Below are 21,402 nucleotides of genomic sequence, written 5' to 3'. Positions count from 1 at the left end.
TGCACTCCCTGCTGGACACTCTTCTGGGGCCACTTATTATTGCTCCCAGCCATGCTAGGGGGAGATACTCGTGTTACCTCATCCTACCGCTGGAGCACAGAGAGGGAAAGCCACTCACCCAAGGTCACACGGCCTCAAAGAGGCAGAACTGGGACTTGAACCTAGGTGTTCTGGCTTCATAACCATTACCCCACAAGAGTGGGAGGGAGGGAGGGAAGAGGAGGGAATCGGAATGAGAAGAGGATAGAGGGAGTGTTGCCAAAAGCTTGACCCCCGCTCTGTCTATCGATGCCGAATAGAAAAAATTACAGAGACAGGGTTTGAAGGAAATAGAAGAATTAGCTTTGTCACAGCAGGCAAGCACCTCAAGAACTGTGCTCCCCTCTCTGGTGAATAGGGAAAAGTTTTCTATCCCAGTGAAGATCTTGCTTTTTTGGTTTAATTTCTTTGCAAAGTTTCAAAATGACCGCAGCTGACATCAGGCAGCTCAGCAGCCAGGTGCGGTGTCCCTGAAGTTAGCAGCCCATGACCTCCTTTCTGAAATGCAGACTGCTACAAGAGTGTAGGAGGAGAGGGACGCCGGGTGCAGAGCGTGATCTGTGTGGGGTCAGAGAGTAATGAACCCCGTGAAGGACAAGCCCAGCCACAGGTGTTTGTTAGTGGTGCCGGCTCAACAGTAACCAAGATAGGTAGACTCTCGCGGGCCTGTTCGGCTGGAGGGAGCAGGATGGGGAGAGCCCCAGGGGCGGGGAGGGGAGAGGGAGAAAGGCAAAGAAGGCAGGAGGCATCTCAAGGCTGAAGCCACCCATGCCCTCACACCTGCAGTGGAAGGTCAGGCTCTGGGCCGTGTGTCTTCACCTTCTGTGGCTCGGGTTGTTTGATGAAAAGAGCAAACCCCTTCCCAGCCCGCCAGCGTCATTCATTCTCCTGCAGATACCCACCTGGTGCTAGGCCCAGGTGCTCGCGTGGGCACCGTGGGGTGGGGAGCTGCATGTGGATGTGCTTCAGGGCGGCGTTACCCCGGGACAGGTTGCCCTTGGCTCCAGCCAGTCTGCACCAGTCAGGAGGACGTAGCTGAAAACTGGCAGTAAAACAACAGCAGCAACCAGAACGGTGGTTTTTGTTACAGTAGCTGACACTCCCAGCCGACTCTGGGTGCCCCCTGCTAAGTCCTTTATGTCTGTTAACTCATCAACTCGTCTTACTCCCGTAACAGTCCTATGAGATGGCACTCTGTCTTCCTTTGTCAAACACTGAATTGTAACATCACCCTCCCTGGTCTCCCTGGCACAATTTGGGAGGACCAGTATAGAGGCTTCTACATCCATTTCTGCAGCTGCTCACTGCGGTGTGTGTGGAGAGGTGCTCCCTAGAAGCAGCTAGGATTCAAGTTCAGGCCCGCCCTCCGGGTCTGTGCCCCTGTGGATGGAGGTACACGCCTTGTAGTCCCTTCCTATGGCCGCCATCACAAATCACCACAGTCTTAATGGCTGAAGACAGCACACGTTTATTCTCTTCTGGTTGTGGAGGTCCCAAGTCTAAAATCCGTCTCACGGGGCTAAAGTTAAAACATGGGGAGAGGGACTTCCCTGGTGGTCCTGGGGTTAAGACTCCATGCTTCCATAGTAGGGGGCATAGGTTCAGTCTCTGGCTGGGGAACTAAGGTCCTGCCTGCCTCACGGCGTGGCCAAAAAAATAAAAAGATGTGGGCAGGGCTGGTCCTGCCAGAGGCTCCTGGGGGAATCCGTTTCCTTGCGGGCTCAGCTCCTGGAGGCTGCCTGCGTTCCTCGGCTTGTGGCCCCTTCATCCTCAAAGCACAGCATCACTCCAGCCTCTGTTTCTGCCATCACATGCCCTCTCCTCTTCTGTGGTCAGATCTCCCCGTGCCTCCCTCTTCCTAAGGACCCTTGTGATTACACTGTGTGTGCACGTGCTAAGTCGCTTCAGTCGTGTCCAACTCTGAGACCCCATGGACTCTAGCCCGCCAGGCTCCTCTGTCCATGGGACTCTCCAGGCAAGGATACTGGAGTGGGTTGCCATGCCCTCCTCCAGGGGACCTTCCCGACCCAGGGAGTGGACCCACATCTCCTGCCATGGCCAGCAGGGTCTTCACCCACTAGTGCCACCTGGAAAGCCCTTGATTGCACTGGGGCCCCCTGGATCCTCTGGGACAGCCCCACAGCGCAAGGCCCTTAATTTACTCACACCTGCAAAGTGTGTGGTTCTAGAAACTCCACTTGCCGCCCCTTAACGCACCCGTGTGTTTCTCCCAGCAGCATGCCTGAGCCTGTCCCTGGTCCTCAGTTTCAGCTGCTCTGGGGGGAATGGTTGCCTCTCTTTTCCATGGGTTCCCCCCGGGGTCCCTTAGAGCTTGTTTTAAGTATGCAGGCTTCCCTGGTGGCTCAGAGGATAAAGCGTCTGCCTGCAATGCAGGAGACCCAGGTTCAATCCCTGGGTTGGGAAGATCCTCTGGAGAAGGAAATGGCAACCCACTCCAGTATTCTTGCCTGGAGAATCCCAATGGACAGAGGAGCCTGAGCGGGCTACAGTCCACGCGGTCGTAAAGAGTCAGACACGACTGAGTGACTTCACTCTACCCTCTTATAAATTAGGCCAGGGTTTCTCAGCCTTGGCACCCTTGGCATTCATTGTGGGGATTGTCCTGTGCACAATAGGGTGTTTAGCAGCCTCCTCGGCCTTTACCCACCAGCTGCCAGGAGCGCCAGTTCCCTGTCCCCATCATGACAACCGGAACTGTCCCCAGACATTGCCAGATGCCCACTAGGGGGCAGAACCGCCCACTGTTGAGAACCACTGAGTCAGGCTGCCCCAGAGTACCCTCCAAAGATAGAGAGACCGTCAGCTAGTAATCTTCAGGTGGAATCACTGTTCTTTAAAAAAAACACACACACACATTTGTTTATTTACTTGGGCTTCCCTGGTGGCTCAGTCAGTAAAGAACCTGCCTGCGATGCAGGAGACGTGGGTTTAATCCCTGGGTTGGGCAGATCCCCTGGAGAAGGGAATGGCTGCCCACTCCGGTATTCTTGCCTGGTGAACTCCACAAAGGAGCCTGGCGGGCTACAGTCCATGGGGTCGCAAAGAGTCAGACACGACTGAGCGACTTTCACTTACTCACTTACTTGGCTACATCGGGTCTTAGTCCTGGCACACGGGCTTAGTTGCCCCACGGCATGTGGAATCCCAGTTCCCCACCCAGGTATCGAACCTGCGTCCCCTGCATTGGAAGGCGGATTCCCAACCCAGCTCACCTGCAAAATGGAGAGCTTTAACATTGACCTCACAGGGTTGTCGTTGGAGAGTTAAACGAGTAGAACAGTGCACAAACAGCGTATGACTGCTTCCTGTTGTCATTCTGGTTTGTTTTTTTTGTTTTTGTTTTGGGGGGTGGGGATTGGGGTTTTTGGTCACACTGAGAGGCTTGCAAGATCTTAGTTCTGCAACCAGGGATTGAATCCAGGCCCTCACAGTGGAAGTACTGAGTCCTAGTCACTGGACCACCAGGGAATTCTCAGTTATTGTGGTTATGATGGATGCCAGCATGGCATTCTCGCTCCAAGTTCAAGGTCACCTGTCTCTTGGCGTTCGGAGGCTGCCACCTGCCTGCCACACTCTTGTCTGCCTTTGGCACATGTGGGGACCTTCCATACATCCATGGGGTTTGCATGCACCAGGGGTCTCCCAGGTCGCAGCATCTGGAGCGCCAGGGATTTACATCCAGGCTCTCCAGGGGCCTCGGCCACGTCCACCGCCCTTCCTGGGTCTCTGCTGGCTCCTGTCTGTAATGAGAGTTTCCCAGCTGGCTCTCCAGCTGTCAGCAGGAGGGAGAGTTAGAAGAGTGGAGGAGAAAAGCCCTTTATAATCTGCACAGAAATGCAAGGAAATTGTATTTAAATTGCCAGCTGCCCTACCTGCTTCTGAGTGTCGGGCACATGGGATAAACGCTTTCATCGAGTGGTTGATTGAGTGGTGCTTACCCTCAGACCTCGAGGTGACTCTGTGAGACAGATCCTGCTATTATGCCTACGAGGTGCCCTGGCCATTTTCTGGTTGTCCCTCGAAGATTCCCCCCAGCTCCCTCCTCACGGGTGGGGAGGACCCCCTTTCCCCTAAGAACCAGCAGCTTCCTAAGTTTCCCTCCTAAAGGCCGAGCTCAGTAAGCCCTGGTTCCTGCCCTGCTCCAGCCGGAGCTTCTTGTGGGCAAGCGTGGCTTCTCAGACACTTTACCACCTCCCTGCCCTTCATCTCAGTGTCTTAGATGACACCAGCCTGGGTGGCTAGGAAGGTGGGGAAGACGAGAAAAAAGGAAGGATGACGCAGAGGGCTGGCTGGGACCCTGGGTGATCGTTCAGTTCACAAACTCCAGAATGAGCTGTGTCTCAGCCAAGGCCTCACTGCCCCTTACCAGCTGTGGGCCCTCAACTGATTATATTTTAAAAGCTGCCACGTATTGAGTGCTCCCGGTGTGCCCAGAGAGGTGCCAGGCTCTGAGGCTGGGAAGAGGGTCACTGAGTGGCTCATATGAAGGGTGAAGCTGGGACTTCCTTGGTGGTCTAGTGGCTAAGACTCCCAACGCAGGGGGCCCGGGTTCAATCCCTGGTCAGAGAACTAGATCCCACGTGCTGCAGCTGAGAGCTGGCACAGCCAAATAAAAAAATAAACATTAAAAAAAGAAGGTGCCGCTGAGGGATTCCCTGGCGGTCCAGTGGTTAGGACTCTGCATTCTCACTGCTGAGGGCCCAGGTTCGGTCCCTTGTCGGAGATCTAAGATCTCACAAGCCATGCAGCACAGCCAGGAAAAAAAAAAAAAGAGTGAAGCTGGCTGTGATTCCTGCTCATTGGTACCACTGTTGCTCCTGCCCTCTGAACCACTGCATCTGCTCTCCGGGATGAGCTGCGCTACTCCTGCCTTACTGACGTGCAGCAGAGAGGCCCAGAGGGGGTCAGCCTGTGTGACACCTAGTCACACAGAGTTGACGGGGGGCCCGGGCTTGAACCCAGATCTGCCTGGCACAGAGCCTCCCTTGTCACGTGGCCTCTCTAAGCTTCAGCTCTCTGGTCTCATCCGTGAAGTGGGAACACGGAACAGTTCTCAGAGCTTTCTGAGATGCTCTTCCCCACTTGTAATCCTCAGATTTGGCTCAGATAAAATTTTCCTTTTCTTTCTTTTTTTAAAAACAAGAATGAGAACTTCCCTGGTGGTCCACTGGTTAAAACCGCTTCCAGTGCATGGGACGTGGGTTCTATCCCTGGAACTAAGATCACACATGCCGCAGAGCAGCTGAGCCTGCATACTGAAACTAAGACCCAATGCAGCCTATATATATGTTTAATATAGCTAAGAACAACCACCATAATTATATGGTAGTAGAAAGACTCTGGTTTGACCCCTGGGTCAGAAAGATCCCCTGGAGGAGGAAATGGCAACTCACTCCAGTATCCTTGCCTAAAAAACCCCATGGACAGAGGTGCCTGGCAGCCACAGTCCATGGGGTCGCAGAAGAGTCTGACGCGACTGAGCACACAGACCTTCCCTGGGCTGTCAGGAGCCTTAAAGCAAACAATGTGTGCCAATTACAGACCCTGCAAAGTCTCCTGTCCTGGCACAGGAGACTTTGCAGGGTCTGTAATTAAGGGGAAAGGGCCGAGCTCGAAGAATGTTTAGGGTTTACGAGGAAGTGCCCCAGGGGGAGATTGACACCTAAAGATGCTAAGGGAAGGAAGTGGGTGAGGCAGCGGGAGAAAGGGGATGGGAGGGGATGGGGGTGGATGGGGCTCAGCTGGAGCTCTGGGCTTTGGAGCAGAAGTGGTCCTTCAGCATGGTTCTGTGCTAGGCCACCACCGCTGGGCCTTCCTATTCCCTGCCATCAGCCTTTGCATATGGGCCACCCTGGGACTTGGAGCTCAGGGGATCCCTGAGGGGCTGAAGGCTGCTGCAGGGGCCCTCCTCCAAGGGGAGGGAGCTTATGTAGTGGTCAAAGACAGGAATAATGAATAGTATCCCCTGACCTGAGAAGGAACCTTGAGATTTAAAAAAGACAAAAAACAAAGTGGAGGGACTTTCCTATTGGTCCAGTGGGTAAGATAGCCACCTTCCAATGCCGGGGATGCGGGTTTGATCCCTGGTCTGGGAACTAAGAACCCACGTGCCACGGGGCAGCTAAGCCCGCAACTTCCGAGCCCACACACCACAACTAGAGAGTCAGAGTGCAGCAACTGAGACCCAACGCAGCCAAAAACACACAAGGAACATAAAGTTCAGTTATGAAGAGCATCGCGAGTGACTTACATATGGGTAGGATTTAGTGGTCAGCAATCTGGAAGCATTCGCAAGCGCACTCTGTTTTGCCAGAGGGGTGCAGAGGGAATTAAAGGGGACGAAGCTAAAGGCAGAGGCCGACTACTGAGGGAGAAGCACGGCTAGGCCAGCAGGAACCAGGGGCTTCCTCCCCCAGGGATCTCATGACCATTACTCCTCATGAACCATCTGTGTCAGCAGAAGGCCTTCCAGTTTTCAGAGGAAGCAAAGAGTTAAAGTTAATGAGTGATGCAGCTGGTTTGGGTACACTCCTCATAAGCAAAAGCTCAGGGGCTAAGAAAGGGGAGCGGGCAGAAGAGCAGGCCTAAGATGGCCCTCACGGAGCCAGTGTGGTTCAGCCACGCGCCCGTATATGCAGACACATGCATACAGCTGCTGAGTCAGGGGCTTCAGGATCACCCCCCAGGCTCAGGGACTCGCTAGGAGAACCCACAAGTGTGCACAGCTGTGTATTAGAGAGAGAAAGAGGTAGAAAGAAACTGTTTGAAAATGAGAAGGTTCAGGTCTTGAAAGTTGAGAATGCACTTGACCCCGTGGGAACTCGTTAACCACAACTGCTACTTGTTACTCGGAGGACAGTGACCCTCATCTTCCCTGCAGATGATAACCTCCCTCATTTTGTCCGTCCACAGCTGAGTCTGACTCCACCACTGGCAGCGAGTCAAGTCCCCAGAAACAAAGATTCTCACTTAAACTAGTGAGTGGGCCCGGGTCGGGTGGGCAGCCCTGAGGGGAGGAGAGGGGAGGGGAGGGCTGGGCTGGGCTGGACAAGCCAAAGAGCACAGCCTGGGCCAGCAGGGGCCCAGGGGCTTTGGGCGGGGCACATCTTCCTCTGGCCTTGGGCTCTCCGACATGGCTGCAGTCAGGTCCGTTCCTGAGACCTGACTCGGATGTTTTCTGGCTGTGTGATCTGCACAAGCACCCAAAAACTGGGACAGCTAGTTCAGATGCCCTCCCTAGGATCTAGATGGAGGCCCTGTGAGTGATTTCGAGTGAGGGCTCCAGAGCCAGACTTGCAGATGAGTAATAGCACCTACTTGCTGAGAGCTTGTTCTGTGCCCAACCCGGGTTCATAATCAGACCTTTAGGATAGTCGCCGTGTTCCCCCATTTAACAGATGAGAAAATAAAATCTTGGTCACTTGCCCAGGGGCACCAGTGGGCAGGTTGCTTTGTTCACTGCTGTATCACCAATACCCAAAAGAATACTAGGCACATAATAGGTACTTTATGGAAAGAATGAATGAATGTCAGAGCTGGGGTTTGAATCCAGCTCTCTTTGATCCTGTGCTCTTAAGAACCCAGCTTTGCTAGTTGTATTTAATTAAAGTATTTGGGTTGACTGCTTGGGAAAAGTGACCCCATGGTAATAATGGCTTACACAAAAATAATATTTTATTGCTCTTTCACTTAAAAGTCTGGGGCAGTGGCCCAGGGCTGATATGGTGGTTCCATAAACAAGGGGTTAGTTTCCTTCTCTCCTGTTGCTCCAAGACCTTCAACCTGTAATCATCTCATGGGCTGAAATGGCTGCTCCAGCTCCTACCATCTCATCTGCATTCCAGCCAGTTGGAACAGGAGAAGAGAAAGGGGAGAGCCTGCCCTAGCCCTTTAAGAGCATAACCTGAAAGTTGCCCATCTCTCTTCTGCTCACATCCCCAATGGCCAGAACTTGATCGTGTGGCCATTCCTCACTGCAAGGGAGACTGGAAAAATGTAGCGTTTAGCTGAGGGGCCTGTATCTAGGGGAATCTTGTGGATCCTGTCATAAAAGAAAAGGAACCTAGGCAGTAACTCAAAGTCTCTGATACGTGGTCACATGAAGCAACCTAGGGTGTTGCTGGCATTACCCTGGGACGATCCACGGCCAGTGATGATCTGGGAGCCCTTGCCTATGAGATTCCAGTATGACAGCCTTTTCCCCTCCCCTCCCTCACTAGGATGCCAAGGATGGGCGCTTGTTCAACGAACAGAACTTCTTCCAGCGGGCTGCCAAGCCTTTGCAAGGTATTCCTCAGGGAAGTGGGCAAGTGGGGTGAGTTTGGAGGTTCCAGCTTGGTCAGAACAACTGGTTTCTCCCTGAAGGTGTGGGAAGGGCGGGGATGGATTTCAGGGCCCAGGTTTGCTCCCATCACCCCTCGGGCCTCAGAGGACAGCAGACATGGCCTGAGGCTGGCTCATCATCCCAGCTCTTGAGAGCGAGTATTACATTTTCAGAAATACTGTAAGCCAGTTATTAAAACACAGCCGTCATAAACTAATTGTACCGGAGACTTCCCTGGTGGTCCAGCGGTTAAGACTGCACTCCCAGTGGACGGGACCCAGGTTCAGTCCCTAGTCAGGAAGCTAGATCCCGCAGGCTGCATCTAAGAGTTTGAATGCTGCACTTCAACTCTGAATTCCCAGGCCGCAATAAGACCTGGCGCAGCCAAATAAATAACACCAATCATATCAATTTACAATCAGGTTAAGAACAAGAGTGGGCTTCCCTGGTGACTCAGTGGTAAAGAATCCGCCTGCCAACGCAGGAGACGCAGGTTTGACCCCTGACCCAGGAGGATCCCACACGCTACAGAGCATCTAAGCCCACGCACCGCCACTGCTGAGCCTGCGCTCTAGAGCCCGGGAACCGCAGCTACTGAAGCCCGCACTGTAGAGCCTGTGCTCCGCATCAAACAGTAGCCCCAGCTCGCCACAACCAGAGGCAGGGCCTCGCAGCAACCAAGTAACACACACTCGAAGTTCATCACTTCCCTATTATTTGTCTACATCTTCCATTACCTGTCATCTGTAATCTGTGCTTTTTTTTGGCCAGACTGTGTGGCATGTGGGATCTTAGTTCCCTGACCGGGAATTGAACCGGACCCTGGCAGTGAATGCACGGAGCCCTAACCACTGGACCACCAGGGAAGTCCCTATTATCTGTACTCTCGAGGTTGCTTCCATTCACTGTATCCGTGTGGTGGAAATACCATAAAGGGCACGCTACTGCCTCTGCCCAGCTCTTCATCTTCGGTGATACCACATTGGTAGCTTGTAATTGGCTGTACTGGGAAGCATTTACACCACGGAAATCCACAAACACAGATCAGGGCTATTGTTTTCCTGAACAACCAGTTATTAAACTTTCATCAGCACACTGCTCCATCTCTGCCATCCAACTGAGATCCTGAAAGGTGGTCAGAAATCTAGTGACTCGGTGACCAGTTTAGACTTTTCCCGATCATTAGCTCTCTGAGTGAGATTTCATGGGTTACATGGCCACTCTACCCCTTCCACTCACTCCAGATTTGTCAGTGCGTTCTCAAAACCACGTTCACACCCCCCCGCCGTTGCCCCCCTAGCCCTCACCCACCCACAGAGCAATGTCTCCAACCAGGAGGGAGACCCAGGGTCTGGCCGGGACTCAGGTGCATTCTGCTTCAAGTCTCGGAATGGGCTGTGGTCCACTGTGGGTGTGGGGCCGGATGGGCCCTGACCTCTCAGGCCCCTGTCCCCCGCAGTGAACAAGTGGAGGAGGCTGTACTCAACCCCCCAGCTGGCCATCCCCACCTGCATCGGCTTCGGCATTCACCAGGACAAGTACAGGTGGGTCACCTCACTTGGCACTCGCTTCGGGCTGCTTCCTGTCTCTCAGTCTCATGCCCAGGCATGGCTGGGACCCTGGAGCTACTGGCCAGTTAGTCGCTTCCTTCCTCCCCCAGCTTTGAGCCAGACCGATCCCCCACCCATCCAACCCTTCATCTCACCCTGGACTGGGACCTGGTAGTCCCCAGCCACAGTCTCTCCTTGGTGAACTATACTCTGTCCCCACCCCGGTCCTCTCTCCCACCTCCTGGGACACCCGTGTCTTCCAGGTTCTTGGTGTTTCCCATCCTGGGGAGGAGCCTTCAGTCGATCCTGGATGACTTCCCGAAGCACGTGATGTCGGTGAGGTGTGTGTTCCAGATGGCCTGCCGGCTGGTAGGTACTAGAGGGTCTCAGGCTCCCATCCAGGGCATGGTGCCCTGGGTCCTAGTTTATCAGTCGGTTTGCTCTTTGACACATTCAGCCCGCATCTCCCTCTGCTGGGCACTGGGGCAAGCAGGGTGACTGGCACCGCTGAACCCCAGACCAGTAGAACCAGAGCGATAAGTATTGCCATGAGGGATGTTCAGGAGGCTGTGGGAGTTGGAGGAAGGGGCCCAGCCTAAACTGAGGGGTTTGGCTGTGCTTCCTGGTGGAGTTTATTTCTGAGCCAAGAGCGGGGACTAGCAAGGGGCTGGGTAGAGTGGGAGTGGAAATGCATGGGGAGAGCGTTCCAACCCAAGGAGGTAGCTTAGGCAAAGGCTCGTGTGGGGAGAGCGCGCAGGACGTCTGTCATTCGTCCCTTCCTCCTCCGTCCTTCCGTGAAATATTTATCCTGTCCCTGCTGAGTGTCAGACACCGTCCCAGGCCCTGGGAGTGCAGTGCGGGCCAGCACAGACATGGTTTCTATGTCTGCTGGGACAGGGTGAGTTTAAGCCACGGTTGCACCAATAGTGAAAAGTGCTCTGGATAGAAGTGTCCCCATGCTGTGACGGAGAAGAGGACCTAACTTAAACTGCTGGAGGAGGGACTTCCCTGGTGGTCCAGTGGCTAAGGCTCCTCCCTCCCAATGCTGGGGGCCCACTCCCGGGTTCAGTCCCTGCTCCAGGAAGTAGATCCCACATATTGCAACTAAGAGTTCGCATGCCGCAACTAAAGACCCCGCATTCGACAACGAAGATCCCGTTTACCACACGTGAGACCCGGAAGAGCCGAATGCACACATAGTGGCTTCCCTGGTAGCACAGTGGCTAAGAATCCGTCTGCCGGTGCAGGGGACATTTCGATCCTGGTCCGGGAAGATCCCAGATGCTGTGCGGGGCAGCTAAGCCCGCGCACCACAGCTACTGAGCCCGCGCCTTAGAGCCTGTGCTCCGCAACAAGAGAAGCCGCCGCAGTGAGAAGCCTGGGCACTGCAGCGAGCAGGAGCCCTCGCCTGCCACAAGCAGTGAAAGCCCTCACACAGCAGTGAAGACCCAGGGCAGCCAAAGATAAATAAAAATAAATGAGAACTATGAACAAACAGCTGGCGGGATGGGTCCCCAAGGTACGACACGCAGTGTTGGCCATGTGATGTGTCGAGGGTGGAAGGCAGGAGCTGCGGTTGGTATGGAGGCTCAGCAGTGACCAGAGCACCAGGGCCTTGAACACCAAGCTGAGGGGCAGGACTCCTGTCCCGAGGGCACCAGGAACCCACGTGAGGACTGAGGACAGGGGAGGGGCAGCGTCAGCTCTGGGTGTAGAAGGACCCCGTGGGCCACGTGGGGACGGCTGGGGAGGGTGCGGTGGAGGCTGAGTGAGGCGGGCACGAGAGGGGACCAGGCCTGAGGAGGAGCTGGGCTGTGGGGACGGAGTGTCTGTGGAAGCAGCAGAATGGGACAGGCAGTTAAGCCTTGGAGTCAAGGGGGTTGCAGTCAAGATGCGGCAAGCACCTGGGGGTTCAATATATGCAATTGGAGCTCAGTGGAAAAGTCAGGGCTAGAAATAAAAATACAAAGTGCTCAACTAAATGTATTTCTGCTTCTTTGGACAAATGAGAAAACCTCTTTGGTATATATGAGTGTTGGTTTTGTTTTTTTTTTGCAAGGGTCAGTAAGTAACCAACTTTTTCCCCTCCAGAGATTTCAGTCAACTAAGAAATAATGAGTTGGTCCAAAAGTTAATTCAGGTTTTCCTGTACCGGCTTGAGGACAAACAAACTTTTGGCCAACCCAGTATATACAAGAGATCGATGGAAAATGAGATATCAGCTTTAATACTGAATTTTTCAGAACCCTAATGTCTTCTAAGACATTCTTAGGTGCGCTGTCACAGCGGGCAGCCAAATGCTTCACTCAGAATTAGTCAGGCCCAATCCACCACTGGGGCTTCCCGGGTGGCTCAGTGGGCATAGAGTCCGCCTGACAATACAGGAGACTCAGGAGACACAGGTTCGATCTCTAGTTGGGAAGATGCCCTGGAGGAGGGCATGGCAACCCACTCCAGTATTCTTGCCTGGAGAATCCCATGGACAGAGGAGGCTACAGTCCATGGGGTGGAAAGAGTTGGAAATGACGAAGCAGCTGAGCACACACACAGGCAATCTACCAATGTTACCACCCCCATGACAAGCAGGACCTCATGACCCCAGGCCCAACAGTGGGGTTTCCTTCCAGGGCTTCGCATCAGAGCCTCTGTGTTATCAGCACTTCTCACAGAAAGGCTTGCTTTCCTCCCCTAGCTGGATGCCCTGGAGTTCCTCCACGAGAATGAGTACGTTCATGGCAACGTGACAGCTGAGAATATCTTTGTGAATCCAGAGAACCTGTGCCAGGTAACTGCCAGATCCTTGCCCTCCCTGGGGGCTCTCTGGGCTCCCGGGCTCGCCTATCTTAAAACCTGTGTTTATTTCACAATGCTTATTGCAGACAAAGAATTGCTATCCATCATGTATAAAGTGCTTCTTCGAGTAAATGAGGAGAGATAAGCCACTTAGTAGAAAAATGGACAAAGGGTAGGAAAAGCAGTTCATAGAGAAAGGAATCCACAGGTCAGTTAAATGTATGAGAAAATGTTCAATCTCCCGCAATTATTATTAGATTCTAGTAATCATGGAAATTAAAATACACTACTACTTTTACCTTTCGGGTAGACAAAATTAAAAATCTCCTGCTGATAAGGGTGTGAGGAAACAGCAATTCTTTACTTATTGGAAGTGTATTTGGGCGAACTTTTTGGAAGGTAATTTCTTATTGCAGTCAAAATTTTAAATGTATATGGATTTTTGTTCTGTGTTTTGCAGGATTCACGTTTATTGGTTCAAATACAGTACCTAACATTTGCTAAGCATGCATTTCACACTAATTGGTCACCATTTCCACAGGTAGTCAGTGCACAGAAGAGGGCCCCTCCCTTGCCAGTTTGTCAGGGTGGGAGGTAGCAGCGGACCTGGGTAGCAGAGCCCGCCAACGGTCATTTGGTTGTGCAAGATTGATGGAGCTAACTGCATAAGTTTTTGGATCTACTGGTTCCTCTGTGAGGAGTTTATCCATTTCATGTTTTCAAAGATAAATTACAGGGACTTCCCTGGTAGTCCAGTGGTTAAGAATCCACCTTCCAATGCAGGGGACACAGGTTCAGTCCCTGGTCAGGGAGCAGAGATCACACATGCCTCAGGGCAACTCAGCCCATGCACCACAACAAGAGAGAAGCCCCAAACGAAAGATCCCTCATCCTGCGAAGAGGATCCCGAGTGCCGCAGCTAAGACCTGATGCAGCCAAAAATAAGGAAGAAAAAGATACACATACAAAGTGTTCTGACAGCACTGATTCTGACAGTAAAATGGGAAAACCTCAATATATACTCCTGATGGCATATTGATTAGTATTTAAAGTAAATCATAATTACTCTTTCTAATGATAGACACCAAATTTAACATGCCTTAAGCAAAAAAAAAAAAAAAAAAGGGGGGGTTAGTTTAAAAAAAGGAAGGTACAATTTATTGCTCCTTGGAGTGAAAAAATCCAGGACTTCACTGGCTTCAGGCATGGCTGATTCTAAAAATTCAGACCCTGTCATTAGAAAACTGGATCTTCCATCTCTGGGCTCTTCTTGTGTTTGCATTGCTCATTATCAGGCAGTCCCTCTTTGCTATGGGGACAAAATAACCACCAGCAAATGAGGCTTAAATCCCCTCCATTTAGCAACCCCAGTGGAGATGGATTGGGTGAGCCTCACCTCAGTCACTTAGACTGAGAGTTGGAGAGGGGTGGTCTGAGAGAAAAATCCTAGAACCATATTAGGCAAAACCAGAACTTCTCTGTTAGTCCAGTGGTTAAGACCCTGAGCTTCCAATACAGGGGTCATGGGTTTGATCCCTGGTCAGACAGCTAAGATCCCACATAGCAGGAGGCCAAAAAGAAAAGAAAGAGAACCAACAGAATGTGTGTGTGTGTGTGTATACATACATATATATATGTATGTATATATATATATATATACAGAGAGAGAGAGACACTATAAGAATTTGACTCAAATTCAGAAAGCTCAGAGTCCCTAGATCTGCAGTTGGCAGGCTGGAGAACAGGAGAGCTAATGGTGTGCTTCTAGTCAGAGTCCAAAGGCCTGAAGAAACCTATGTGAGTTCCAGTCTGAAAGCTGGCAGACTCGAGACCTGAGAAGAGTTGGTATTTCTGTTCAAACCCAAAGGCAGGAAAATGCTGATGTTCAGCTCAAGTGGACAGGCAAGGGGCATTCCCTTTCACTTAAGCCTTTGTGTTCTGTTCTTCAACTGATGAGATGAGGCCCACACACTAGAGAGGGCAGTCTACCATCCATTCCAGTCACACCCTCACAGACATACCCAGATTAACCTTTGGTGACATGTCTAGGCACCGTGTGGCCCAGTCAGGTTGACGTATAAAAGTAACCATCACAAACTGACCAGAAAAATCCAGGTCTCACGTGGACAAAGTCAACAGGTGTCCCCTCTCCATTCAGCAGAATAAGAGGTAGCCGTTAGAAAGCCAGCGTGGCTAACTGTGTGTCTGGTGGCTAAGCACTTTGTGTTTTAAACTCAGTTAAGCCTCACAGCCCTGCAAGGTAAGGACTATGATTATCTTCATTTAACCAATAGAGAAATCAAAGCACAGAGAGTTTCATAATTTCCCCAGAGCTGTATGGGCACTAATGGGCCACGCTGGCACTGGAGTCTGGTCTGTCTGGCTCTGCAGTTAATACACTGTTAAAGTGCAGAAAGCTGTGTGCCCAACAGGAGGTACGGGGCGATCCCTCTGTGGAGAATTAGAGCGTCCTCCTTATCCACGTGCGTTTGCTGGTTATTTAAAGAAAATGAACATATGAGAAGCTATTAGTGGTTACTTCTGGGAACTGGGACTGAACAGTGATGGGAATGACTGGTTTGGGTTCTTTCCACATCCTCCTGTACTGTTTGGCATTGGGTTGTTTCAAATTGCACTCACAATTGAAATCTGTGACTCCAGAATACAGATTCCTAATCTTCAAACTGTATGGCTTCTCCCCACGTGCACACAGGTGACTCTGGCAGGCTACGGCTTCAGCTTCCGCTATTCGCCAGGTGGCAGACACGTGGCCTACACCGAAGGCAGCAGGAGCCCACATGAGGGGAACCTTGAGTTCATTAGCATGGACCTGCACAAGGGATGTGGTAAGAGGCCAGAGGAGGGGTTCAGGAGCTTGGAGACATGCTTCTCAGACAAGGACAGCTCCCAGTTGTCACAGCCATGGACAGCAGGTGGCCAAACGCAGGAGTCACACTAAGGCGGGGAGCCATGGTGGGGGTCAGAACCATGGACAGCATCCCCGCGCATCAGGCACTGTGGGGCAGCACTGAGGCCAGTGAGCAGTGGACTGCCAGGAAGCCCTGCAGGTCCCCAGGGTCACGTTCAGGACCTGTGTGGACTTAGAAGGCGAGAGGGGCCCTGATGTCATCCAGGAGGGGCTGCTGATACACAGTAGTAAACCATTGACTATCCATCTCTGCAGCACACCAGTGAGGTCTAGACGGAGACCCAGATGTCAGCGGTATTTCAGAAGTTGTCAGTTGAAGCCCAGGGACAGCAGTGAGATTATCCCGGGCAAGTGCATGGGAAGAGAAGAGCACACTTTGAGGAGATGCCTTGAGGAGATCTTGGCCTCTCTCACCAAAACCCCTTGAAACCATGGCCATCCAAGTCCCTGCCCGCATCCTCCCATTATGCTAAGTCCCCCAGGGACAGGATGGTGCTTGTGCCCCCAGCACCCGGTGGCAGAGGGTCCGACACAGTCAGCTCGCAGTGTTTGTCGAAGTGAAGTGTTTAAATCATGTGATTCAGGAAGTGAAAGAAAACCAAACCCCGCTGTCTGCTTTGTCTACCAAGTGAGGCTGACTTCAGTGGCCATCCTTCTAGGCACCTTCATGCCTTGTTACATTTCTCCACTCGACTGTCAAGGGCTGGGACCCAACCAAACTCTTGTCTGGAATTTAAGACTATGGGAAGGAGGCCTTCCCTGGTTGTCCAGCAGCAAAGACTCTATGCTCCCAATGCAGGGCCCCCAGGTTCCATCCCTGGTCAGGGAACTAGATCCCAGATGCTGCAACCAAAGAGTTCACATGCAGCAATGAAGATCAAAGATCCCACGTGCCACAGTTAAAACCCAGTGCGGCTAAATAAATAAATACCAAAAAAAAATGTGGGAAGGGGCTTGTCACCCAAGGCTCTGAGGATTCACAGGACAAATAGGTTCATGAATGAAGGACAAGTAGGTGAGGGAGTGAGCTGGTGAAACCAGGGATGAAGAGATGACCAAGGGAGCGAATGAGTAATTGCCTCGTGAAAGAGTGAGAATAGACAAGTGAAAAGTGGGTGAACAGTGGAGAGGCAGTGTGTTTGGATGGTTGCATGTGTGAGCACATGCTTGAGTTGGTGAGAGAAATGATGAGGGTGGGCGTGTCAGAACGTCTGCCTGAGTGGCCACGTTCCTTCCCTCCCTCCCCAGGGCCCTCCCGCCGCAGTGATCTCCAGACCCTGGGGTACTGTTTGCTGAAGTGGCTCTATGGGACCCTGCCATGGACAAACTGCCTTCCCAACACCGAGGAGATCATGAAGCTGAAACAGAAGTGAGTCTAGGGGTCAGCAGAGCCCAGTGCTGGTCCAGCATCCCTGCAGGTGGGGCAGAAGCTCAGAACCCAAGAGGGGACGGAAAAGGGGGAGGCAGCCTCTGGCCTCTGCAGTTCTCAGGCACGTGCTCTGCGTCCATTCCAGCTGGCCAGAGCGTGGGCTCTGGAGCCACACTGCCTGGGGTCAGACTCCGGCCCCACCACTGCAGGCTGTTGGGTGGGCAGCCTAACTTCCACAAGTGTCAGTGTCCTCCAGTGTCAGGGATCCTATTAGTGCCCACCCCAAGGTGGAAGGATTCGAGGGAGTTGGGTGCACAGCACTCAGCACAGAGCCCTGCCTGTAGAAAATGCTCAAGGTGTGCAGGACGCCATGATTCATTCACTCCCACAGGGATACATGGGCAACCTGAGAAGTTAGGCCTGGGCTTTGCCTCAGTATCTGGCAACACTGGCCTCTGGTGTCCACACTTCCTCTCTTCTGCATGTGAAGAAGATCTTGCTAGTTCTGGTTTAGATGTTCAGCACCAAGGACAGTGGGATAAAACCAGAAGTGTTTGGGTGGTGTGGTTCAGCACCAAGGACAGAGGGCAGTGGGGGTACGGGGGTGCGGATGGGTGCGCGGTTCAGCACCAAGGACAGAGGGGCTGTTGGCTGTAAAGGGAGGTGCTGCTGAGTATGTGGACAGTGGACAACTAGACTCGGCAGCTCTGCAGGTCCAGAGCTCGGGATTCAAGCTGTGGTGTAGGCTTGGGGCAGGAGAGCTACCCCAAGAGGAGCCATTCAGGAGATGGTGGGGTATCACATCTGATGTGCAAACTTGAAGTTCAAACAGAGACTCAGACTTCAGCAGTGTCTCAGGAGCTGTCTGCAGGAGCCCTGGGAGAGTGGAAAGAGAGAAAACTCTCCAGTGAACAGTATCGAGTCTGTGTGTCTTCTCAGTTCCGAGCATGCTGTGTGGATGGTTCGTGCTGAGCCTCTCATTTTGCCCCCTTTGTTATCCCATCTTCCTTTACTCAACCATGGGTACCCACTCATACATACCGAATATATACGTGTCCTACTGATATGCTTGCTTAAATGTACTTGTATCCTTAAAATTGCATGACGGTCGTGGCACTGTATCTGACTTGCATAAATGTTACTCTGCCTCGAATCTCACCCGTTTCTGGCTTTCTTCACTCAACACTTCCAGTTTAACCCCAGGTACATGTGCGTCGAGTTTACTGCTTCTGACTGTTGCTTTTAAATAAGGTATAGGCACATCTGTGTCCTTAAACAACAGTTTATTTTTTTTCTTAAACATGTGATGAGTGCGTTTGACTTGCATAAACGGTCTTGTATTCTAAATCTCATTCTCCTTCTTTCACTTAATGCTTTATTTCTTTAACTTTTTACATGGCTAAAGAAGCTCAGTGCTTCTCCTCAAGTAATTTTAGATGTAGCTCTGTCCTTGAAAACTACGTAGTGTTTGATTTATGCCAATCAAACACTCACCCGTATGTGTGTGTTCCGTTGGCATCAGTGGTACCCCGCCCCAGATCTCATCCTCCGTCATGTTTCAGCTTAGTTGTCACTCCCCAGGGAGCCCTTCCCTCACCCCCACCGCATCGGGTCTCCTGCTTGTTCACGTCCAAGGAAGGGACACCTAGTCACATCGGCCTGCCCGTAACGACCTGTTCACGGCTAACATTGCTGTATGCTTTCCTGCCCCGGGCAGAGCACCCACCGCTTCCCTGTGTCAACTCTGAGGCAAGTGCTCTCCCGATCTGAAGCACGGAGATCTTAGGTGATCAGCCTGGGTCACACAGCTGATGAGAGGCGCTCCCAGGCCCTTTGACTCCAGAGGAGGCCCTTTCACCTGGAAGCTGGTACCTCCCAAGTTTGAGAGGCTCATCGAAGCGTATCAGTGGCGTTTGGATGCAGCCACCCTCCACTCACCAGATACTCACTGAGCACTTCCCTGCACTAGGCTCTTCTAGGGCCCGGGGATACAGAAAAGCTAAGACAAACACTCCTGCCCTCAGGGAACTCACATTCTAATGATGGAGGCTGTGAACAGATAGTGAAACACGAAGCGTGTCAGAGGTCAGAGGGCGGGGCAGTCAGCTCAGAGCCCTGGCATCCAGCGGTGGCACTGGCAGGGTGGGCATGCCTGCTCTTTTAGATCTAAAGGCCAGGGCAGGTCTCGTGGCGATGGCGACAGGTGAAGCGACTCTAGCAGGTGAGTGAGGAGGTCCCACCCGGGTGCTAATACGCCCTAACATCTCTGCAGAAGGGGGAAAAGACAGAGCAGCCCTCAGCAACCAGGCTTCTGCAGGCAACCTCTGCATTGGAAGGCAGCCTCAGTACCTGCCGTAACGCAAGCCTGTTGCCCTGTTGTCTTTTCTGTTTGCACTTATTTTCTAGTTTTCCAGTAATTTCGTGTTTTCTGCAGTGAAGCCAGGTGAAAACAACGGGTCTCAGGATTAGTGACACAGGTCGTCGGAGGACACAGCCCAATCACTAACATGTTTAGTGTGGCTGAAGTCTGTGAACTGCTCCTTGACGCACTCTGCTGTGTTAGCGATGAGAATGAGCTGCTCTTACGAGGAGACCCTGAGAGAATAAGTGACAGTTCCTTCCAGAGCCCCAGAGCCCAACCACAGCCACAGAGGGAGGGCCGGGAGCGTGAAGATGCTCCTCAGGGAAATGTCAGCGGTGATGCGGGACTCGTTCTAGACCCCCCAGCCCAGCCTGTCAGCTGACCTAAGGGCCCACAAGGGGGCATGTTGCCATATGCACATTTTCTTCCCTGGTGGCTCAGATGGTAAAGAATCCACCTGGAACTCAGGAGACTTGAGTTCGATCCCTGGGTCAGGAAGATCCCCTGGAGGAGGGCATGGCAACCCACTCCAGTACTCTTGCCTGGTGAATCCCATGGACAGAGGAGCCCGTCGGGCTACAGTCCATGGGGTCTCAAAGAGTCAGACACGATTGAGCAACTAACACTTTCACTTTTCAACTGTCCTCTCAGATGTTACTGGTGTATATGGCTTTTTCTCCATTCACTCAGCAAATATGTATTCTTTTTTTTTTGTAAATTCTAGTTCATGACAGAATGAATGAATAACAAAGAGAGATGAGAGGCAGTCTGATTCCCCAGGCTTTCTGGCATGTGAGGCCCCCAGCTAGGAAAGCACAGACTCCACTTGGAATTGGTCTCTACTCTAAAGCCTGCAGCTGGGCAGAGAGGTCCCACAGATTCCGACGGTGAGAGCCTGTGTGGAGGAAGTGCTCACACAATTTACGCGGTCCTGAGGCTGGCACAGCCCTTTTATGCCATCACTCTGTTGCTCAGTCATTTACCTCATATATCCCGAGAGACACGCGTCAGACCCGGTCCTTCTTGTACCGTATGACAGTTGCTGTAAGGCATCCATGGACCTGTGTGCAGGCACTCAGGAGGGACCCATTTCCTCTGCCTGGGGGAGTCCAGGGGAAGCTTCCAGGTGACAGGCCCTCGAGCCATGTCCAGAAGGGACAGCGGCCACTTACCAGGTATCAGGGTAGAGAAAGGTAGCCAAGGGCAGAGGAGCGGCAGGTGCAGAGGCCTGGAGCTGTTCGTGGACGCCTGAGCTGGTAAGGGGATTAGCAGGAGTCTGGTGTGACTGGAGCATGACGGGCGGGAGAAAGGAAGGGAGACAAGGCCACAGGGGCTGGTAGCTTTGGTGCCAGAGGTTCCCCCCGAACCAGGGCACTGGGAAACCCTGGAACGGCTGTGATCAGGGAGGGGCAGGGTCCACTCTGGGCATAGACAGACTCTCTGGGGCTCTGTGGGGGGGTGGTGAATGGAAAGCTGGGGAGGAGGCTGGGTACCAGGGAGAAAGTGAGGCCTGAGCTGGGCCCGGAGCCATGGGAGGGTTGGGGAGCAAGAGGCTGGGGCTTTTAGGGACTTCTGGGCTGTGGAGGAGGGAAAGGGGATGACAGCACCCCATGACTCAGTGGACAGTGGGGAGCCAACCCGGTGGTAGGCCAGTGATTCAGTTATGTTTATATATATATGCATGTATATACTTTTTAAGATTCTTTTTGCATGTAGTATATTACAAAATACTGAGTTCCTTATGTTATACAGTAGATCTTTACTGGTTATCTGTTTTATATGTACCAGTATATATATGTTAATCCCAACCTCCTAATTTATCCCTCCCCCCTAACTTTTCATTTTTCTTTCATGGTCCAAGAGGGGTGTGTGTATTTATATATGTATATTTATACAAATGGGCATCCCAGGTGACTCTAGCGGTAAAGAACCCGCATGACAATGCAGGAGACTTAAGAGACATGGGTTTGATCACTGTGTGGGGAAGATCCCCTGGAGGAGGGCATAGCAACCCAC

At 52.3% G+C, this 21,402-nt stretch overlaps 1 protein-coding gene and 1 non-coding gene across 11 annotated transcripts in view; both read left to right on the top strand.

Annotated features, from left to right (window-relative positions):
- Positions 1–21,402, top strand: part of VRK3 (VRK serine/threonine kinase 3) — a 36,909-nt gene that overhangs the window by 10,301 nt on the left and 5,206 nt on the right. For all 10 annotated transcript variants that reach the window (XR_011248855.1, XR_011248856.1, XR_011248854.1 and 7 more), the window contains 7 exons: positions 6,973–7,037; positions 8,280–8,346; positions 9,843–9,927; positions 10,197–10,302; positions 12,626–12,718; positions 15,440–15,572; positions 16,904–17,024. Coding sequence is in view for 7 of the 10 variants with exons in the window: in XM_069551305.1 (XP_069407406.1) it covers positions 6,973–7,037; positions 8,280–8,346; positions 9,843–9,927; positions 10,197–10,302; positions 12,626–12,718; positions 15,440–15,572; positions 16,904–17,024 (670 nt within the window). In the remaining 3 variants the exon portion in view is untranslated. The remainder of the gene's footprint in view (positions 1–6,972; positions 7,038–8,279; positions 8,347–9,842; positions 9,928–10,196; positions 10,303–12,625; positions 12,719–15,439; positions 15,573–16,903; positions 17,025–21,402) is intronic.
- Positions 2,392–2,463, top strand: TRNAC-GCA (transfer RNA cysteine (anticodon GCA)). Its single transcript has one exon. It is a non-coding gene; the product is annotated as a tRNA-Cys (tRNA).

Source organism: Ovis canadensis, chromosome 14 (genome assembly GCF_042477335.2).
Source record: "Ovis canadensis isolate MfBH-ARS-UI-01 breed Bighorn chromosome 14, ARS-UI_OviCan_v2, whole genome shotgun sequence".
NCBI classification, from domain to species: Eukaryota; Metazoa; Chordata; class Mammalia; order Artiodactyla; family Bovidae; genus Ovis; species Ovis canadensis.
The sequence above is the reverse complement of the archived record's forward strand: the minus strand, read 5'-3'. Positions and strand labels throughout refer to the sequence as shown.